A 19,538-nucleotide genomic window follows, 5' to 3' on the forward strand; every position below is an offset into this window, starting at 1 on the left:
CCGGCACTGCCGCTCTAGTAAGGAGGGAGCTGGGGCAGAGGAGGTCTCAGGGCTCACCTGACCTGGCCCCTGCCTTTCAGAGAGGAGGCCTGGCCCGGTGATGGAGCACGCTCTGCTCAATGATGAGAGTGAGTTGGGCAGGACTCGGTGGGCCGTCATGAGGGATGTCCCGAGGGAGGCTTGGAAAGCCAGGGAGGAACCGAGGGCCGTTACTCTGAGGGAGGCAGACCTGTCCGACACTCCACCAGTAAAAGGGGGAGAAACATTTGTGTCTGGCCCGGCCTCTGCCGGCCTCAGCAGGCCTCTTCCCCAACCCTGCAGGGGTCCTGAAGGAGATTCAGAGCACACTGGAGGGAGACCGAGGGTGAGTTCCTGCTCGGGCCTGCAGGGGTGGGCCCTGAGGTGCCAGGAGTTCTCTGGGAATAAGGGTCCTCATCTGGTCTCCCCGAGGTCCCCACGGATGGTAACTGCCCTGTCTTTGCCCGTGCAGGAGCTATGGCGACTGGCGATCTCAGCGAGTGGCCACGGGTTACAGCCTCAGCAATGGGGGAGGTAGGGGCTCTGGGCACCGCTGCAGGGCTGGGGGGCGGCCGGGAGGGTATGCCTCCTAGTTGGGGAGGAATAGGAGAATGAGCCTACACACGCCCCTGGGTGGGGGACGGAGGCCCCCCGGCCTGCCCAGGAGGCCCCCGAATTGCCACTGCTCTGTGTCCTTCCACAGCAGAGTGAGCAGGTCGCAGGTCCAGGCTACGCGATGAACACACACTACTGAGGGCGCTTCCTGGGGCGCTGCCCCCCCGGCCCCGGGAGGCCCATGAACTGGGCTGTGCCAGGGACTGGAGCCAACCCCGGTGTGCACCCTGCTGCTGCTCTTGGCCTCGGAGAGGAGGGACCCCAGGGCCGTGGGGCTGCCCCACCTGGGCCTTGTCTGTCTTGGTTCTTTTGTCAATGTTGCACAGTTTTTTCTCCCTCCCCTTTTTGTAGTGGGCTGGGTTTTAAATTATAAATTTTAACTGCCTCTGGGTGAAAAAGTTTTTAATAAACACCTTATTACCTCTTCACTGGACTGGTCCAATGACTGACTTTTTTAATTGTGCAGAAATTTTCTACGTAGACAGAAATGATTGGTAGCCGGTCCCTTGCCTTTGCCCCTGGGGTCCAGTTGCTGGACCAGGCCGGTACTCCGGAGAGTTCGTTTTTTAAGCTGTTGAGGCAGAGCAAACTGTGTCTGTTCGTATCTGAACACTATGTCTTCTGTCTTTGGAAACGAACGGCCAGAGTTAACCACCCTGAGGGTACATGGCTGCATCCCAGGGTCGGGGGCAGAGGGAGTCCCCTTTGACCGGCCTTTGCTTGCTGTCAGAAGGGGGAGACACTCACAGTACCTCAGACCTGGTGGCTTCTTCCAGACTTCAGGGAAGGACTGTGGGGTGCTGCTGAGGTCAGAGGCAGTTCCCAGAAGTGAAAGCTCTTACCCCCAGATGAGGGGCTGGATCAGACCACTGTTACGGGTCTTTATAAGCCAGGGGGTTGAGTCTACTTGATTCTACTTCATTCACCTGTCTTTGTTGAGTACCTATTATATGCCAGGCGCTTGGGGTCAGAGGTGGCCAAGATAATGTGGTCCCTGCCCTCTGAGGCTCACAATACTAACAAGGGCAGGAAATCTTAGGATGCAGGCAAGCCGGGGGCCTGTGAGAGATGCGCCTGGGAAGGTGACGTTAAGCTGGGGCAGGGACGTGACCAGGAATGGGCTGGGTGCTCCGCTCTACACAGAGGATAGAGGGGCAGGCAGCACTTGAACTGGTCGGCCTGCTGTGGGATTGTGTTAAGAGTTGAGGGTAGCTGGCAGGAAGTGTGCCAAAAATGAGACCACCAAGTGGCCGGGGCCAGACTGGGACCTCCTAGAGCCTGGCGAGGGTAAGGGCACTGCTATGTGCCACAGGAGCCCACGTGGCCTGTTGGAAGGACATGGATTAGCGCACAGGGCAGAGGAGGAGTCCAGGCCCAGGTCCCTGGATGGATACGCCATGGGAGGACCCTACCCATCACCCTCCCGCCAAGCATGTGCAGCTCAAGAATCTGGGTTGTGTAACTTGGGCCACTCCAGCTCTCCTGTTCTCCTTAGAAGTGGGGTGAGGGTGGCACTTACTGAGACAGAAGTCCCAAAAGCCACAAGGAAGGGGGAATAGTTGCCCCAAAGGGAAGAGGAACACAGACCATGGTCGCAGAAGCAGTGGAGAAGGGATGCTCGGTAGATAAAAAGGCAAAGCTACAGACAGTGGGGAGTGCTGCGTACCCTGCAAGACAGTCTGGACTTGATCCTGAGACTCTGGAAGCATCTGAAGGGCTTTGAGCACAGAAGTTCCATTATGAAGTTCATTCTTCCGAAGACCACTGTAGTTTAAATCCCAGCAAGTTCCACTCGTGTGACAGGCACATTGCCTTCCTGTTCTGCATCCCAGTTTTTTCTGGGGGAACAGGATGATAAGAGTATCCCCTCACGATCTGTTGTGAAGTTCATGGGAGTCCACGAGGTTCAGGGTTTCGTGATGGGGGTGACCCTCTGTCAGGGTCAGGGAGAACATGTTAGAATGCACAGGATCTTTATTTTTATCATAAAAGAAATTAAGCCTTGTGTATATCCTGGACTGGCACTCGGTCCTCAGTCTTTCTGGAGAGCTGGACAGCTACACACACACACACACACACACACACACACACACACACACACACACACACACAAGTATCAAGACTCTGAAAATGGATTTACCTCTGCCCTCATTCAGGATGAGCATTGCCTTAAGTACTTTGGGCTACAAAGTATTAACTCACGTTGGTGGTTCACCTGTTTTGGTTCTAGGAAAATATTCTATTGGGAGTGTGAGATCAACAATTTTTATTGATAGGTGTGCACAAGTGGAGGAGTTTGGCACTGTCTAGAAAGTGGATTAATGGAAGCTCAGCCAGCATGGAGGGAGGTTGGAGGGCCCTGCCACTTCTGTCCAGGGGGGAGGCGGCCATAGTGGCCAAATGGAGATACTGAGGGGTTGGGTTGACCAGGGCCACTGCCAGATGGAGAAGGTGAGTGGCAGAGGTCACTGCTGACACCAAGGGCCCTGCCGATGTACCACAGGCAGCTGGGCACATGGTCTGCAGACTTGGATCTGAGGGTCTTCAACATCGACAGGTGGGAGACTTAAGTGTTCACTTAGACTTGGAAGTCAGGCAGACCCAGTCCTCAAACACTGGCTTCACCTGTGACCGACTGTGTGACCTTGGGCAGATGACCTCACTCTTGTGCTCTAGTTTACTTACCTATAAAACAGGGCATAATCATAGGGCCTGCCTCAGAGGGTGGTAAGGATTAAATGAGAGTCTGTAAAATCGCTCGGCACCTTAACACCCAACCAAAGGAGGTGAAAGTTACCAAGCTACGGTGGCTGGTGGTAGGGGCCAGGAGAGGAGGAGACGGTTCCCGAGGGAGGGAGGGAGAGTGGAGCATGGTCAGAGGAGGACTCACACAGACTGGAGGAGCAAAGCAGGTGAAGGAAAGAATGGGGAAAGTGGGAGCCAGAGGTGAAAGTTGGGCTTGGAGGGAGAGTCCCCTCTCCCTGGGAGGCTCTGGGAAGACAGCTGGCCACACCCACGCAACTGAGTGAGCTACAGGCCCCGGCCTGGATCAGTAGGGCAGAGAGGAGGGCACCAGGAAGGCAAGAGATTGGAGATACATCAGATACATTGTAATGGGCCAACGAAAGTCAAGTTTACTGCTGATGGTAGCCCCTCACACCTGTTCTCCAGCGGGCCTTGGGAGCCGGACTGCCCGGGTTGGCGTCCCACCTCTGACCACCACTGACACTTGGCTGTGTGCCTCAGTCGCATCAGCCATAAAACGGGAATCCTTAGGGCACCCACCTCTCAGCATGCTTCCAAGAATTAAATGACTCCATAGTAAAGTGTTTAAAACAGTGGCTGGCATATAATAAGCCCGGAAGTGTTAGCTCTTTGCCGATACTATTGAGGCCAAGGGGACGAAGGAAGGAGAGTGGGTATCCCTTAGAGTCCCCAGGATGATGGCCCAGACAGGCTCATTGAAAGGGGGGCAAGCGGTGAAAGGGGAGCAGAGCACGTGGGTCCCTGCAGCTTGGCACAGTGCCAGGCTGGCCTGGCTGGCAGTGCCTCCCAGGTGGCACAGTTGCCCCGTCCTCGGCCTTGGATGCTGAAGCGTCTCCTCTTTCCTGGGCGGCCTCCACTCCTTTGTTGGTCTAAGGGGTCAGGACCCCGTGGCCAACTGCATAATTAATGCTCTTGAGTAAGGCTGGAGCCCCCAGGGGGTAGACTGCCTGTAGAGCCAGAGCAGAACGGGTGTGGGCGCTGCCAAGAGCTGAGGGCACTGCGGGCTGAGGTCTTCAGGGCGAGGACAGAGACGCCGAGAAGCCCCTCTTCACTGGGCCCGCCATGGGTGGGAGCAAGGGCAAAGCGTCCCAGCGCCAGGAGGGCCTCAGGAGGCCGGTCTCAGGGGAGCAGGAGTCCCGGTCCGGCAGCGCCCACTGCTCGCCCAGCCAGGAAGGCGGACAGGGTCGCGGTAAGGCCCGAAGGACCAGACCGGTCTTGGAACCGGTCACTGCGGGAAGCCACAGGACCCACGCTGGCCGCCGGAAGCCCACCGCAGAGCAGAAGGGCGGCTGCAGACGGTCAGGGGCTGGGCCGCCAGCAGAGGCCCAGGGGAGACTAGGCAGTGCGCGGCGTCGGGGTCGCGGATCTAAGGAGAGCCGCGAGCCCCGGGAGGACCGTGGCCGGCGCCTGGAGGAAGAGAGTCTCTCCCGAGAAGGGACAACGAGTGAGCTCTGCCGCCGCAGGAGGAGAGGAAAAGGGCAGGGACCCTCGGCTCGGCAGGGCTGCCGGGAGACTCGGAGCCTGCATGGGGACACGTCGGGTGGAGACGGGGGCAGCTCTTGCCCAGACAGCGAAGCCCGCGAGGCCCAGGAGAGCGACAGCCAGAGCACTGGGGCCCCAGAGCTGCGACCCAAGCCGGAGCAAAAGGACACGGTCCCGGGAGACACCCAAACCGAGTCGGAGCCAGAGCTGGAACCCGGCGAACGCCCCAGCAGCGACGGCGGGGGCAGCGCTGAACCCCGGAGCCGGGAAGGGTCGTCGGGGGTGGGACCCCAGGGAGAGAAGGAGGATTCCGGGACAGTCACGGAATCGAGTCTGGAGGGCGCCGGACCTGGAGGGGGCCCACGGACAGCCCCAGGAACGGCGAGCCAGGCCACCGAAGCCGAAGAGACTAGGCCGGGCAAAAACCCCAAGGCCCCCAGCCCCCTCGAGGGCAGCCCAGAGTGCGTCCCCCGGAGCTCGAGGGCTTCTCGGGACCCCAGGCTGGCCCGGGACACAAGAAACAGCGAGGCGCGGCCGGAGGCTGAGTCGCAGGGCGCCGAGCCGGGAAGAGCCGAGGCCTCCGGGACTCGGCGCCTCCAGGTCGGAAAGGCGGTGGGGGAGGTGCAAGTGGCGGCAGGTGAGAGCGAATCTGGGGCTGGAGCGGGAGACGGGCCCCGGGACCCAGCGCCGCTGGCCGCCCTCGTGGCGCTCCGCAGGCTCCGCGCGAAATCCCCGGCAGGCCCCGCTCCCCAGGCCGCCGCTTCGGCTCCCCGCCGCGCCGGCCTTAAAGAGCGGCTGCGGCGCGTGGCGCGCGCCCTGGGTCTGCTGCGGTGGCTTTGGCTGCGGCTGCGGCGGCCGGAGGGCGAGGGCCGGGGGGCGGGGTCGCGGGCGGCCGGGGGGCGGGGCCGCAGGCCGGGACCCAGGCGCCGTCTCGCGCTGCGCCTGGCGGGCGTAGCGAGACTGGGGGCGCGGCCCAGGCCTCCCCCTGGCGGCGGCTCGAGCTCCCCACAGCCTTCGAAGAGCCCAGCTCCCGAGGGCCCTTCTGAGGATGAGGACCGGTCTCCGGATCCCAAGTTCGCGGTCGTGTTCCCCAGGATGCACAGGACCGGGAGGGAGTCGAGCAGTCGGAGCTCAGAGGAAGCGTCCGCGGACGCCCCAGCCCGGGGGGGACGCGTTTGGCCTTGTGAAGGGGCTTCGGGGGACAGGGAGGGGCGCAGGGCGAGCGGAGAAAGTGTGGCCGGGCCCCGCCGGGGCTCTCTCCTCGGCCCTGCTCCCCGCGACGAGCCCCCACTGGACGAGAGCGGCTCCAGCAGTGAAGCGGGGCCGGAAACCTTGGAGGCCGAGGCTCCGGTCCACTGGACTCAGAGCTCAGAACCCCGCGAGGACCCCGGACTTGACGCCGACGACGCGCTGCTGCCTCGACTCACCTTGGAGACCCACCTGCGGTGGGAGAGAAGCCCGGGCCCCTGCGGGCCTCCGAGGGGGCGGTGGGTGCCCGAAGATGAGGCTGAGGAGGCGCTGGAGAGGGACCTGGAGCTGAGCCTCGGGCCGGGCCTGGAGGTACCGCCCTCCCTGGGAGCGGAGGGCAGGAGCCTTGCGGAAGGCCTGGAAGACACGGACGACCTGGCTCGGCTGCGGTGAGCAGGCGCAATTCCAAACCTGTCCTGTCTGGGTCAGAGTTCCTCATATGTCACCCCTACCTCCATTTTTATAAATTGTATCCTTAGACGGTATTGTAACTCACAAAAGGTCTTCCCGCGGGAAGAGGCGGGTGAGGGGTGAAAATCAGGTGCCCCCGCCTGGGACTTTCTTCTCTAACTGGCACAAAGCTGCCCTCTGGGTCAGCGGCCTGGTCCTGCTTGTAGCCCCCATGGAGCGGGTAACTCACTGAGCAGCCACACCCCTGTGTTATGGTCGGGGGCTCAGGGAGGATGCACGACTTGCCCAAAGTATCTCGCCATCCGGTGACAGCGCTAACCTAAGACCTCCTTCTGCCCACCCCACCCCCATTCCCTGCCTCTCCCTCCTGCTGTCCCCACAGACCAGTGTGTAACAGCTCTGTGCTGCTATGCCTCAAGAAGAGGTTTCACCTGGGCCGAATCTACGTACGGGGGCACCTGGGGAGGGTGGGTGGGCTGGGATTGCCTGTCCCCTGGGATCAGAGGGCTCTCTGGCACTTCTAGAACTTCTCCTTCCTTCTCCTCCCTGGGCTGGGTGCTGAACCCTCTCTGGCGACCTGCAGAGCGGGGGGGGGGGGGGGGGGGACTGGGGGGCTGGGCTGGGGAACACAGCAGCCCCACTCCATTTGTAGCCCCTGCTTCCTCCATGCTGTGACGACAGCATCTGTTTTTTTTCCCCAGACATTTGGGGGACCCTTTCTGCTCTCCCTGAACCCCCGCCGGCCCCTGCCTCTCTTCTCAGCTGAGGTCCTGGCCAGCTACCACCCCAAGAAGGCCCTTAACACCACCCCGTACGTGCCTTTGCCCCCATCAACCCTCTGCTCACCCCCTGGGCGGCTAAGCCCCAGCATGTGCCACTGATTGAGATCCTGGGGGGACCGAGGGCATGTCCTGCCTACATGTAGGAGGGCCCAAATGCCCATCTCTGGCAACCTCATTTGCTCCCACCCTCTTCCCTCAGACACATCTTCGCCATCGTGGCGTCAGCCTATCGCTTGTCTCAGAGCACTGGGCAGGGCACATGCATTCTCCTCGGGTGAGCGGTGGGGCCCTGCTGAACCTACGGGCCACTCTGAGGGCTGGGAGGCAGGGACGTGGGGTCTGCATTTGAAGCTGCTGGCCTGGTGCCCTGCTGGGTGGCACCGCTGGACTTTGTAAGGGCTGTGCTCCTGGCTGAAGTCACCGCACGTGCCCCTTGACTGTGGCCTCTTGGCATCATCCTTCTCCTTGGTCTCCATGCCCTGGGTCTACCTTTCCACATTTCCGGGGGTAGGAATCACTTTCAGGTGGGCATGCCCCAGTTCCTGGGCTCCATGGGGTGTCCTATGTGCCCCTTCCTGAAAATCCTGTCAGCCCCTCCCTCCCACAGTGGGCACAGTGGCTCAGGGAAGACAGAAGCTGCCAAAAAGATTGTGCAGTTCCTAAGCAGCCTGGAGCAGGAGCAAACAAGGGACAGAAGATGTCAGGTGAGAGGCAGCTGGGCATTTCCCAGGGTCCAAGAGGAACCATCCTTCTCCTTTGGGCCAGGTGGGCGGTCTTCAGGCCTCTGGCTTCTCCTTGGGGGCAGCCCCAGGCATTGCCTCCTGGAGGGCAGGGTGAGGTGGGGTGGGACTGACCCTCCCCAAGGACGAGCACAGCCCCTAGGCACAAAGTATCCTCAGCTGGGATGCCTGATCATGGACGCGGCTACCACTCCTGGGGATACTTGAGTGCCCCTCCCCCATGCAGCTGGACGGTGTGCTGCTGATGCTTCGCAGCTTTGGCCACGCCAAAACAGTCCTCAATGCAAACGCCAGTCGCTTCGGCCAGGTCTTGCGTCTCTGCCTGCAGCGGTGAGTTAAGGGGGTCCTGGTGGGCACAGGAGGGCACCCACGATCAGTTCCCTTTACTGGGAACCAGAGGCTGCTGCCCTTGGGTCCAGCCCATAGCGGGTCCCATTCTGAGCAGGGCCCCTGGGTCACATGCACCCTGGGCACCCTCCCCCCCCCGCCCACTGTCCCGTGCCCACAGTGGGGTCATCGTGGGAGCTTCTGTGTCACATTATCTGCTGGAGGCCTCGAGGGTGGTGTTTCAGGTAAGACCCGTGCTGCTGCTCGCCTCTCTCCAGCTTCCCAGAGTGGGAGAGGGAGAGGGGCCATGCAGGGAGTGTGGTTGCTAACCCCCTTGCCCCCCACCCTGCATCCCTGCCTTTCCCAGGACTTGTCCTTGCTCCCCTGAGGCACAGGACCAGAGCCCTGCTCCCCCTAAGCCAGTCCTTCTCCCCAAGGCCCAGGCTGAGCGGAGCTTCCATGTTTTCTACGAGTTGCTGGCGGGGCTGGACCCTGTGGCACGGGAGCAGCTCTCCCTGCAGGGGCCGGAGACCTACTACTACCTGAACCAGGTGGGGGCGGGGCTTGCCTGGGGAAAGGTCTGGGAGCAGGGGTCTAAGGAGTGGCCGGAGTGGAGGGAAGCTATGGGCTGTCAGGCCCTGCCCCCTCACCCCTGCTCCCTCACCCCTGCTCCCTCACCCCTGCTGTGGTCTGCAGGGCCAGGCCTGCAGGCTCCAGGGCAAGGATGATGCCCAGGACTTCGAAGGACTTCTGAAGGCCCTGCAGGTGCTGGTCACGCGCCCTGAGGAGCTGACCGCAGCCTGGGCCATGCTGGCCGCCATCCTGCAGCTGGGCAACGTCTGCTTCTCCTCTTCAGAGGTGGGCTCCCGCTGTGGCCAGAGGCCAGTCTGGACGCGGCTTGTTTGCACGGTCAGGGCAGCCATGATACCGAATACCTGTGGGCCTCCCTCCAGGCCTCACGGCTGCCCTGGGAAGCAGGCGGGTTCGTTGTGTAGATGCGAGAACAGAGACCTGGGTCGTCTATGCCAGTGCCAGTGCCACCAAGCTGCCACCCTGGAAAGGGAGACCAGCACTAACTGAGTAGCTCCTATGTACCTGGCTCCGTCTAAATCACTTTATATATTTGTTTTCTTTTTCTAATTGTTTTTAAATGCTTATTTATTTTAATATAATTTATTGATTAATATACAGTGTGCTCTTGGTTTTAGGGGAATGTTTATTTTTGAGAGAGAGAGAGAAAGAGAGAGAGACAGACACAGTATGAGCGGGGGAGGGGCAGAGAGCGACGGACACACAGAATCCAAAGCAGGCTCCAGGCTCCCAGCTGTCAGCACAGAGCCCCGCATGGGGCTCGAACCCATGGACCGTGAGATCGTGACCTGAGCTGAAGTCAGACGCTTAACTGACTGAGCCACCCAGGCGCTCCTCTATCTGTTTTCTAATTCGGTTCTCACGACAACGCTGGAACTTAGGGTCGTTGTTTCCCCTTTAACAATAAGACAGTGGAGGCCCAGAGAGGAAAAGTCTTGCCAGAGCCAGCCAGCTAGTGAGGAAGTAAAATTAGACTCGCACTCAGGGCCCCCAGGCTCCAGAGTCGGCTCCTACCTGCCCGGAGCTACCTGTGGGATGTGGCCATTCCCCCGCAGAGCTGTTCCTGTTCCCTCCCTTCTCTGTCCAGCGGGAGTCCCAGGAGGTGGCTGCTGTGTCCAGCTGGGCCGAGATCCACACGGCAGCCCGGCTGCTGCTGGTGCCACCAGAGCGCCTGGAGGGGGCTGTCACCAGGAAGGTCACGGTGAGCCCCGGGGCTCCTCAGGAGGCAGGGCCAACCCCCACCACCCGCAGGCTTGGCGTGGGCCCGTGTCAGCCTCAGACCTGATGTTCTGCATATACCTACCTCCCCTGCTCTCCAGGAGACAGCCTATGGCTGGGTCTGCAGATCTCTGCCGGTGGAAAGCGCCATTGATGCCAGGTGGCCCCAGGGGTGGGAGAGAGCCATAGCCGGGCCCAGCTCGCTACCGCACTGGCTCACTCACCACGCCCACAGGGACGCCCTGGCCAAGGCCCTGTATTCACGGCTTTTCACTTGGCTTCTGGGGAGGACCAACGCGCAGCTGGCACCACCCGGGGAGGGAGAGAGCATGGACACCGTCACCGTCGTGGACGTCTATGGCTTTGAGGTCACCCCTTGGGGTGGGGCCCAGGACCGGGTGCCCACCTCATCCTGATCATTTCTGGGGTCAGCTCTCCCTGAGGGTGGCACTCGTGAGCTCTTGCCTGCCTCGCCACGAGACAGGACACAATCCATGGGTGTGGCCTTTCTGCCCTGCTCGGTCCAGCCCTGATATCGCTTCTGGAGAGTTCTGTCCTGCTCGGCCTTGCTGAGTCTCACAGGAGCCTCTAAGGCAGCCGGGAAGGCACAGGCCCTAGGATGGGTCTCACCTCCTGTGCACCAAGAGGAGCAGGAAAAGGGACAGTGCCCTGAATGGCCCTGAGTTTTCATAATCAGGGAGGAGGGGGCTTGGGCAAGAGGAGGTGGCCTCTTTCCCTGGTCGGGCACTGTTCACTGCTCCCTGCTCTCTCGTCTCCAGCGTGCCCTGGGGGACCATGCCCTCTCTGAGCAGGGGATGTTTGTGGCAAGTGTGGGTTCTTGTGTGTGTTAGAGCGTGGCAGGGCTCTCCGTACAAAGCTGCGTGGAGCGGGGGCTCTTCCGGGCTTGTGAGTGAAGTGCTGGGGGGCACAGAGGAAGGAGCCTGTAATCCTTATGGGAGGAATGCTGGAAGGTTTCCTGGAGGCAGCAGCCTGGGGCCCTGCTTATGAGGATGTGGGATTCTGAGAGCCAGCGAGCTACTGGGCCATAGGAAAAGGCACCTTCCAGGCCACAGGATGGCTGTGACCAGAGGCCTGGAGGCTCACAGTTGTGCTGAGGCAGAGGGAAGGGTGTGGACTGAGGCGTGGGCACACTCTGTGCCTAGGCCTTTGGACTTGACCCTGGAGGCTGCAGCATCAGCCCCCGGGCACCACTCCTCCCTGAGTTCTGGGAGGAGAATGAAGGACACCAGGCCCATGTGCAGCACCGCCCCTCACGGCACCTGCCCCATGCCCCCACCTCGTGTGGGTGCCCACCTCACTGCCCACGTGCCCCTAGGCCCTGCGGGTGAATGGCCTGGAACAGCTGTGCAATAACCTTGCCAGCGAGCGCCTACAGCTCTTCACCAGGCAGACGCTGCTGGCCCAGGAGGAGGTAAGAGGAGCTGGGCCTGGCGGTGGGAGGGGGCACCCAGGCATTCCCAGAGCAGAGGCCATCCTTGGGAAACCGAGGGCGCTGAACTGAGAGCCCTGCCCCAAAGCACCCCCTGCTGTGGGCCATCTCAGCCTTCCTGGGCCTCATTTTACTCCTCTGTACAATGGGAGAGCCACCCCTGCTCTGGCTCCGATGAGCTCCCCCATGAATGTGGGCATGCCCTGTGACCGGCCCAGTGCTGGCTGTTCCCAGGAGGCCTGTCAGCGAGAGTTGCTGCCCTGGGTGCCCGTTCCCCAGCCTGTGAGGGAGACCTGCCTGGACCTCCTCGTAGACCAGTCCCACAGCCTCCTGAGTATCCTGGATGCCCAGACATGGCTGTCCCAGGTGAGTCCCCAGTGGTAAGGACAAGGTGGGGGCCCTAGTGGCCAGGCCAAGGCCATCAGGGTCTCCCAGAGGAGCAAAAAGGTGATGGGGTCCAGAAACCCTGCCTATAGCCTCTTAGCAGAGCTTGGGAAGGCAGTGGGCAAACTAGGTTCAAATCCTGTCTCTGGGTGACCTTGAGCAAGATACCTGACCTCTCTGGGGTTCTTCAAGTCCTTGCTGCAGACGGGGCAGGGTGGTGGCGACTGCACAGGGCCTATGTGGGGCCTGTAGGGGTCCCTCAGGCCTCCAGCTAGTAGAGGGCAAGCCTCAGGGCTGTGGTACAGCCATTCCACAAATACTGATGGACCCGGAAGGGATGCACAGTCCAGGCAGGGTGACGTCACGTGCAAAGGCCTGAGGAAAGCTCATCCCTCTTATCAGGCCACAGACCACACCTTCCTCCAGAAGTGCCACTATCACCATGGCAGTCACCCCTGCTATGCCAAGCCCCAGCTGCCCCTTCCTATCTTCACCGTGAGGCATTACGCTGGGACCGTCACCTACCAGGTATCAGGGTAAATCAGAGACAGACTCCCGTGTGAATCAGTGGTGTCTGCTCCCCAGAACTGAGTCACCAGACAGGTAATAGGAGCAGGTGAGGGGAGGCCCCTTCGAGGGCTTGACTGTTAGGTTTCTACCTGTGCCCTCGGCGCTACGCAGTGTTTTCTTTTTTAAAAAAATATTTTTTGAAGTTTATTTATTCATTTATTTATTTAGACAGGGAGGGGCAGAGAGAAAGGGAAAGAGAATCCCAAGCCCGATGCAGGGCTTGAACTCACGGAACTCAGGAACCGCGAGATCGTTACCTGAGCCCAAACCAGAAGTCCAACAGTCAACTGGCTGAGTCACCCAGGCGCCCCAGTGCCACACAGTTCTGAGCGTGACTTACTTACCTCAGGCTGAGCACGATGGGGTGGAGGCAGTGGAGGCCTTGGGAACCTTAAGACCAGGAAGGGCAGAGCAGGCGTGTGGGACCTGGCTCTGATAACCTCAGGCTGTCTGCTCCTCTCTTTTTTTTTTTTTTGTAATGTTTGTTTATTTTTGAGAGACAGAGCACAAGCAGGGGAGGGGCAGAGAGGGAGGGAGACCCAGAATCCGAAGGAGGCTCCAGGCTCTGAGCGGTCAGCACCAAGTCCAACGCAGGGCCCGAACCCATGAACCGTGATTTCATGACCTGAGCTGAAGTGAGACACTTAACAGACTGAGCCGCCCAGGCGTCCCTCTGCTTCTCCTTCTGAGCCTTCATTCTCTCAACTGTGAAATGGGAGTGGGAATGTGTCCTGTAACATTGTTGTGAGGATTGAATGCAATAATGTGGAAATGGTCAGGCAGCTGCTAGGTGCCCACCAAAGGCACCCTCCTTTCCCCCTTCTGAGTTTCACGGAGGCTGGGTAGGGGCCTGGTATATAAAAGGTAGGACCATGTGAGTTGTTTGAAGTAGGGCAAGTCAGGGAAGGCTTCCTGGAGGAAGTGACATGCTTTGGTTGTAGAAGAAAACACAAACTATCCAAGAGTTACACAAACCCAAGGGACTTATGTCAATTATACCTCTCCCCGCCACCCCCCAAAAAGCCAATCATGTCTGGGGGAAAAAAAAGAAACACAGGGAGATTGAATAGAGAAAAACCACAAACCATATTGAAACTCACAAAAGAAAATCTGAAAAAAGAGGGTCAAACCACATTGCTGGTGGGGAACCCTAATACCGTTCCTCCTTTCTCAGTTAATCTAGAAAAGCAATACAATTCCAGACAATACCCCAGTCGGGTTCTTATGGGAGGAGGAGGAACGAATTTTGACAAAACTATTCTGAAGTGTTACCTGGAAAAGCATTGCTTGAGAATAGCCAATAAAATAATGAAAAGCAGGTTAGGGAGGAATTTGCTCTACCAGATATTAAAACATAGTCATTGAAAGAGTATGGTGTTGATAAGGAACAGAGCCATCGATGGAACAGAATTGTTCCAGATAAGTGAGATCTTAGTGCGTGTGTGCATGCGTGCGCACACACACACACACACACACACACACACACAGTCCTTTTGTGTCTGACTTATTGCACTAAGTATGATATTTTCCCAAGGTTCATCTATATTGTAGCACGTGTCTGATTTCCTTCCTTTCCATGGCTGAATGATAATCCATTGTATGGATGGACCACATTTCATGTATCTGTTCATCAGTTGATGGATACGTGAGTTTCGGCTTTTTTGGCTTCTGCGAATAACGCACGGCTGTGCGAGTCTCTATTCGAGTCTCTGCTTCCAATTCTCTTGGAGTATGTACCTAGGAGTGGAAGACCTGGGTCAAAAGTAGTTCTAGGTTTACTTTTTTTCAAGGAGCCGCCAAACTGTCTTCCTCAATGGCTGCACCATTTCATATTCCCATGAGCAGCGCATAAGAGCTTCAGTTTGTGTCCTTGCCAGCACTTGTTATGTTCCATTTTTAAATTTTTTATTTTTTTAAGTTTATTTGTTTTGAAAGAGAGCATGAGCTTGAGCTGGGGAGGGGGAGAGAGAGAGAGAGAGAGAGAGAGAGAGAGAGAGAGAGAGAGAGAGAGAATGAATTCCAAGCGGGCTCCACACTGTCATCACAGAGCCAGACGCAGGACTCGAACTCACAAACTGTGAGATCATGACCTGAGCTGAAATCAAGAGTCTGGAGCTAAGGGGCGCCTGGGTGGCGCAGTCGGTTAAGCGTCCGACTTCAGCCAGGTCACGATCTCGCGGTCTGTGAGTTCGAGCCCCGCGTCGGGCTCTGGGCTGATGGCTCGGAGCCTGGAGCCTGTTTCCGATTCTGTGTCTCCCTCTCTCTCTGCCCCTCCCCCGTTCATGCTCTGTCTCTCTCTGTCCCAAAAATAAATAAACGTTGAAAAAAAAAATTAAAAAAAAAAAAGAGTCTGGAGCTTAACCGACTGAGCCACCCAGGCTCCTCTTAAATTTAAGTCTTTGATCCATCCATTCATTTTGGGTTAATTTCTATATCTGGTGTGAGATAAGAGCCCAGGTCCATTCATTTGCCTGGGGATTTCCAGTTTTCCCAGAGACTCTAGTTGAAGAGACAAAGGAGGCCCTTTAGCTCAGTGGGGAGAGGCTGGGTTATGTCACCAAGACCCCAGCCTCCACCCCAGCCTCCCTCCTTGGCTTCCCCTCCGCTCCCCACATTGTCTCTTGCAGGTTCACAAGTTTGTGGACAGAAACCGGGATCATCTTGACCCTGCCGTGGTGGAAATGCTTGCTCAGAGCCAGCTCCAGGTGTCCCTGCCAGCCTTCTTTGGGCCCCCACCCCTCCACACTGTGGCCCCCACTCTGCCCTGGACACTCTTGCCCAAGGGGCAGCCCCTGGCACTTTGGACCATGGGCTGAGCTCTCCAGGGTCTGGATGCTACGGACTGCTCCCTGCCCCCAGTTCAGCAAAGACAGGGCGCAGGCCCACTCCAGCTCCGCAGGGACAGGGGCGCAGGCCCACCCCAGCTCCACGGGGACGGGGCACGGGCAGGGCTATGGAGAGGCCTGGGGGGCAAGCCAGCTCAGCCTCCTCTTGCCCTGCAGCTGGTGGGCAGCCTGTTCCAGGAAGCAGAGTCCCGGTCCGGGGATGGGCGAGGCAAACCCACGCTGGCATCTCGCTTCCAGCATTCTCTGGAGGACCTCCTAGCCCAGTTGGGCAGGTGAGAACAGTGCCCCCCATAGGAGACCCCAGGGAGTTGAATGGAGGGGGGCTGGTCTATGCCCAAACGACCCCCTTTCCTCCCATCAGGAGCCATGTCTATTTCATCCAGTGCCTCAACCCCAACCCGGGAAAGGTGAGCTCCCCTCCACCCCATGCATGGCCCTGGAGCCTTCCCATCCACCTGCTCCGCCTTTCTCAGTGGCCCCTGCAGCTTTAAGCCCCAGCTTTCATTGGCTCTTTCCCACGGCCACAGCTTCCGGGTCTCTTTGATGTAGAACACGTGGCAGAGCAGCTGCTCCAGGCAGGCATCCTGGAGGCAGTGTGTACCCGCAGTGCCAACTTTCCTGTGCGTGTGCCCTTCCAGGCTTTCTTGGCCAGGTAGGGCCCCAGGGCCCCAGGATGGGGGCGGCCAAAGGCCCGGGGACTTCCGGGCCCAGACCCACAGGGACGGCTGGCAGACCCGGGGTTCCTTTGGGGTGGAGATGGACCCACTTTCTTAGGGACCTTAGGCCTGGCTTCTATCCTCTTCCTCGAGCTGTTCTTTCTCCTTCTCTCCCTCCTTCCCTCTCTCCTTCCCTGTTCGTTACCCCCCCCCCCCAAGCCTCCATCTGTCCCTCCTCCATACAGCAAAACCCTGCTGGGTGCCTGGCACAGAGTAGGTTGTTTCCAAATCGCTGTTGAATGACTTAGGGACTAAGTAGACTCTGGGGGGGGGGGGGGATGGTCGAACAAGGGTAGAGGGAGGTCCTCGCTGTGCTTGTTCTGACCTCAGCTCTCCATCTGAGGGGCAGGTTCCGGGCCCTGGGGACAGAGGGGCAGGGAGAGTCCTCAGACCGGGAGAGGTGTGGCGCCATCCTGAGCCAGGTGCTGGGGGCTGAGTCGCCCCTCTGTCACCTGGGAGCCACCCAGGTGGGTGCACGTGTGCAGAGAGGCAGGCGTGGCTGGAAAGGGAGAGGAGTGTTTGGGGACAAACTCGGGATTTGGAGTGGGCCTGGGTGGCAGGTGTCCTGGGCTCCCCACAAGAATGGGTTGTCCTGCTGGAAGGGAGGAGGCTGAGGCCTCAGGAGAAGAGCAGGGTGGGCCCTGGCTGCCCGAGCCCTCCCCTTTGCCCCCAGGTCCTGCTGCGGGAGTCCGGCTGGCGGCAGCTGGAGTGGCACTGGGCCCGGCGACGCTCCCAGGCCCTGCTCGCCCTGCACCGCAGCCTGCGCGCATGCGTCTCTCGCCAGCGCCTCCGCCTCCTCCTCCTGCCCCGGATGCAGGCGCGTGTGCGAGGGCTCCAGGCCAGGTCTGCAGGGGTGGGATGAGCAGGGGGCAGGGGGGCTTCTCAGTTGGTGGGGCAGGGTGTGGGAGGGGTAGGGCCTCACGGCAAGTCTATCTGCCCCAGTGCAGTCCCCGCCCATACCCCTGCAACCTCTGCTTGAATGCCCCTACTCACAAGAAGCCCACTACCTGCTAAGGCCACCCAAAACTGCAGTCTTGACTCCTTGAGTGTTTTTTAGTCTGTTCTTCACTCCGCTGCAAAAATGCTCTTTTAAAAGCATGAATCGGGGGGCGCCTGGGTGGCTCAGTCGGTTAAGCGTCCGACTTCAGCTCAGGTCATGATCTCACTGTTCATGGGTTCGAGCCCCACGTCGGGCTCTGTGCTGCCGGCTCGGAGCCTGGAGACTGCTTCAGATTCTGTGTCTTCCTCTGTCTCTCTCTGCCCCTCCCCTGCTCGCACTCTGTCTCTGTCTCTGCCTCTCTCTCAAAAATAAATAAATATTAAAAAATGTTTAAATAAAATAAAAGCACGAATCAGGCTGTGTGAGGCCCTGCCTGCCTCTCCAGCCTCTAGGTCAGAGTTTTATACTCCAGGCTCTTTGGGTTTCTTGATCCTGTAACACTCCCTCCCCCTTCTCACATAATTAACTCCCATTCACTTTCACAGCCTGTCTTTGCTCATTCACCCAACAGCTGTTGGTTGACCTCCTCCATCACCACCCACCCTCCCCCCCACCCCCAGCCAGGCACGGGGACACAGGGATCAAGGCAGAGATAGTGCCTACCGGGCTCACTGGGGAATCAGGTGCAGAGGGTAAACCAGCCACCAGGCACCCCAAAGGTGGTGTGAAAGTGCTGAGACAAAGTAAGGGCAGTGTTGTGGACACCAGGGAAGCCTTCCTAGGCAGGGCACCCATCAGCGCTATCTGTTTCCAAAAATGTTTTCATCACCGACAGAAACTTTGCATCTCTTACGCAATTATTCCCCACTTGCCTTTCCCCCAGTCCCTAGTAACCTCCAGTCTACTTTCTGTCTCTACCAACTTGCCTGTTCCAGATATTACATGGAAATTGACTCATACAGTATTTCCTTTTACACCTGGCTCGCTGCTCTAACTATAATGTTTGCAAGGTTCATCCATGTCGTAGCCGGTATCAGAACTTCATGGTTTTTAAATCTTTAAAGAAGTCTTTATTTTTGAGAGAGAGAGCATGAGCAGGAAAGGGGCAGAGAGAGAGGGAGACGTAGAATCTGAAGCAGGCTCCAGGCTCTGAGCAGTCAGCACAGAGCCTGATGAGGGGCTTGAACTCACAGACTGTGAGATCATGACCTGAGCCGAAGTTGGACACTCAACCGACTAAGCCACCCAGGCACCCCTCATTTCGTTTTTTTTTTTTCTTTTAAATTAATTTGTTTATTTTGAGAGAGAGAGTGTGTGAGCAGGGGAGGGGCAGAGAGGGAGGGAGGGAGAGAGAGAGAATCCCAAGCATGCTCCCCGCTTGTCAGTGTGGAGCCCAGTGTGGACCTTGAACCCACCAACAGTGAGATCACGACCTGAGCTGAAATCAAGAGTCAGCTGCTTAACCGACTGAGCCACAAAACTTCATTTCTTTTTTATGGACGAATAATGTTCTATCGTGTGCACAGACCACACCTTGTGTATCCGCTCATCCGTCAGTGGTCATTTGGACTGTTTCCACTTTTTGGCGACTGTGAGGAAGGCTGCTCGGAACGTGAGCGTGCGAGTATCTGTTCAGGTCTCTGCTTTCAATTCTTTGGGAATTGAAAGGAGTGGAATTGCCGGATCACGTGGTAATTCTGTTTCGTGTTTTGAGGAGCTGTTTTCCACGGCAGCTGCCCCGTTTCCTGTTCCACCAGCATGAGCCAGGGTTACGGTTTCTCTACAGCTTTGCTGATGTTTATTTCGCACTATTTATTTATAAAGTTTATTTATTTATTTTTGAGAGAGAAAGAGAGCACGAGCAGGGGAGGGGCAGAGGAGAGGGAGACAGAATCCGAAGCAGGCTCCAGACTCTGAGCTGTCAGCGCAGAGCCCAGTGCGGGGTTCAAACCCATGAACCACGAGATCATGACCTGAGCCGAAGTCGGACACTAAGCTGACTGAGCCACCCACGCGTCCCTATTTTCCACTTTGTAAATTAGAGCCATCCTACTGGGCGTGAAACAGTACCTCATTGTGGTTTCGATTTGCATTTCCCTAATGACGAACGAGGTTGAACATCTCGCTTTTCGGCCAGTTGTGTATCTTCTTGGAGAGATGTCTAGTCAAGTCTTCTGTCTGCCTTTTGACTGTACAGTTTGTCTTGCTGAGTTGTAGGAGTTCTTTATAAATCCTGGATATTAAACCCTTATCAAATCTGTGATTTGCAAACGTTCCCCTGCCTGGTCTGTGGGTTGCCTTTTCATTCTCTTGATAGTGTTCTTTGAGGCCCCAAAACTATACATTTATTTTATTTATGTCTTAAGATTTTATTAAGTAATCTCCACACCCAACATGGGGCTCGAACTCACAACTCTGAGATCAAGAGTCACAC

General features: G+C 58.1%; 2 protein-coding genes across 13 annotated transcripts in view; both read left to right on the forward strand.

The window, feature by feature from the left end:
* Positions 1-1,061, forward strand: part of LLGL2 (LLGL scribble cell polarity complex component 2) — a 34,484-nt gene extending 33,423 nt beyond the window's left edge. For 4 of the 12 annotated variants that reach the window (XM_045044822.1, XM_045044823.1, XM_045044824.1 and 1 more), the window contains 4 exons: positions 81-128; positions 322-364; positions 451-552; positions 722-1,061. In XM_045044822.1, coding sequence (XP_044900757.1) covers positions 81-128; positions 322-364; positions 451-552; positions 722-758 — 230 coding nt within the window. In that variant the 3' untranslated portion in view covers positions 759-1,061. The remainder of the gene's footprint in view (positions 1-80; positions 129-321; positions 365-450; positions 553-721) is intronic. The other 8 variants (XM_045044820.1, XM_023243996.2, XM_023243998.2 and 5 more) reach the window with 8 other exon arrangements.
* A 3,282-nt stretch (positions 1,062-4,343) lies between these two features.
* MYO15B (myosin XVB) overlaps positions 4,344-19,538 on the forward strand; it is a 31,247-nt gene continuing 16,052 nt past the window's right edge. The window contains exons 1-21 of the mRNA XM_045044182.1: positions 4,344-6,518; positions 6,923-7,007; positions 7,242-7,351; positions 7,522-7,596; positions 7,930-8,026; positions 8,289-8,392; positions 8,571-8,634; positions 8,827-8,940; positions 9,086-9,247; positions 10,068-10,181; positions 10,300-10,358; positions 10,434-10,566; positions 11,535-11,630; positions 11,883-12,014; positions 12,435-12,560; positions 15,230-15,307; positions 15,605-15,720; positions 15,810-15,855; positions 15,976-16,100; positions 16,514-16,631; positions 16,838-17,007. Of these exons, the coding sequence (XP_044900117.1) occupies positions 4,462-6,518; positions 6,923-7,007; positions 7,242-7,351; positions 7,522-7,596; positions 7,930-8,026; positions 8,289-8,392; positions 8,571-8,634; positions 8,827-8,940; positions 9,086-9,247; positions 10,068-10,181; positions 10,300-10,358; positions 10,434-10,566; positions 11,535-11,630; positions 11,883-12,014; positions 12,435-12,560; positions 15,230-15,307; positions 15,605-15,720; positions 15,810-15,855; positions 15,976-16,100; positions 16,514-16,631; positions 16,838-17,007 (4,181 nt within the window). The 5' untranslated portion in view covers positions 4,344-4,461. The remainder of the gene's footprint in view (positions 6,519-6,922; positions 7,008-7,241; positions 7,352-7,521; positions 7,597-7,929; positions 8,027-8,288; positions 8,393-8,570; positions 8,635-8,826; positions 8,941-9,085; positions 9,248-10,067; positions 10,182-10,299; positions 10,359-10,433; positions 10,567-11,534; positions 11,631-11,882; positions 12,015-12,434; positions 12,561-15,229; positions 15,308-15,604; positions 15,721-15,809; positions 15,856-15,975; positions 16,101-16,513; positions 16,632-16,837; positions 17,008-19,538) is intronic.

The sequence above is a fragment of the Felis catus genome, chromosome E1, assembly GCF_018350175.1.
Source record: "Felis catus isolate Fca126 chromosome E1, F.catus_Fca126_mat1.0, whole genome shotgun sequence".
NCBI lineage: Eukaryota > Metazoa > Chordata > Mammalia > Carnivora > Felidae > Felis > Felis catus.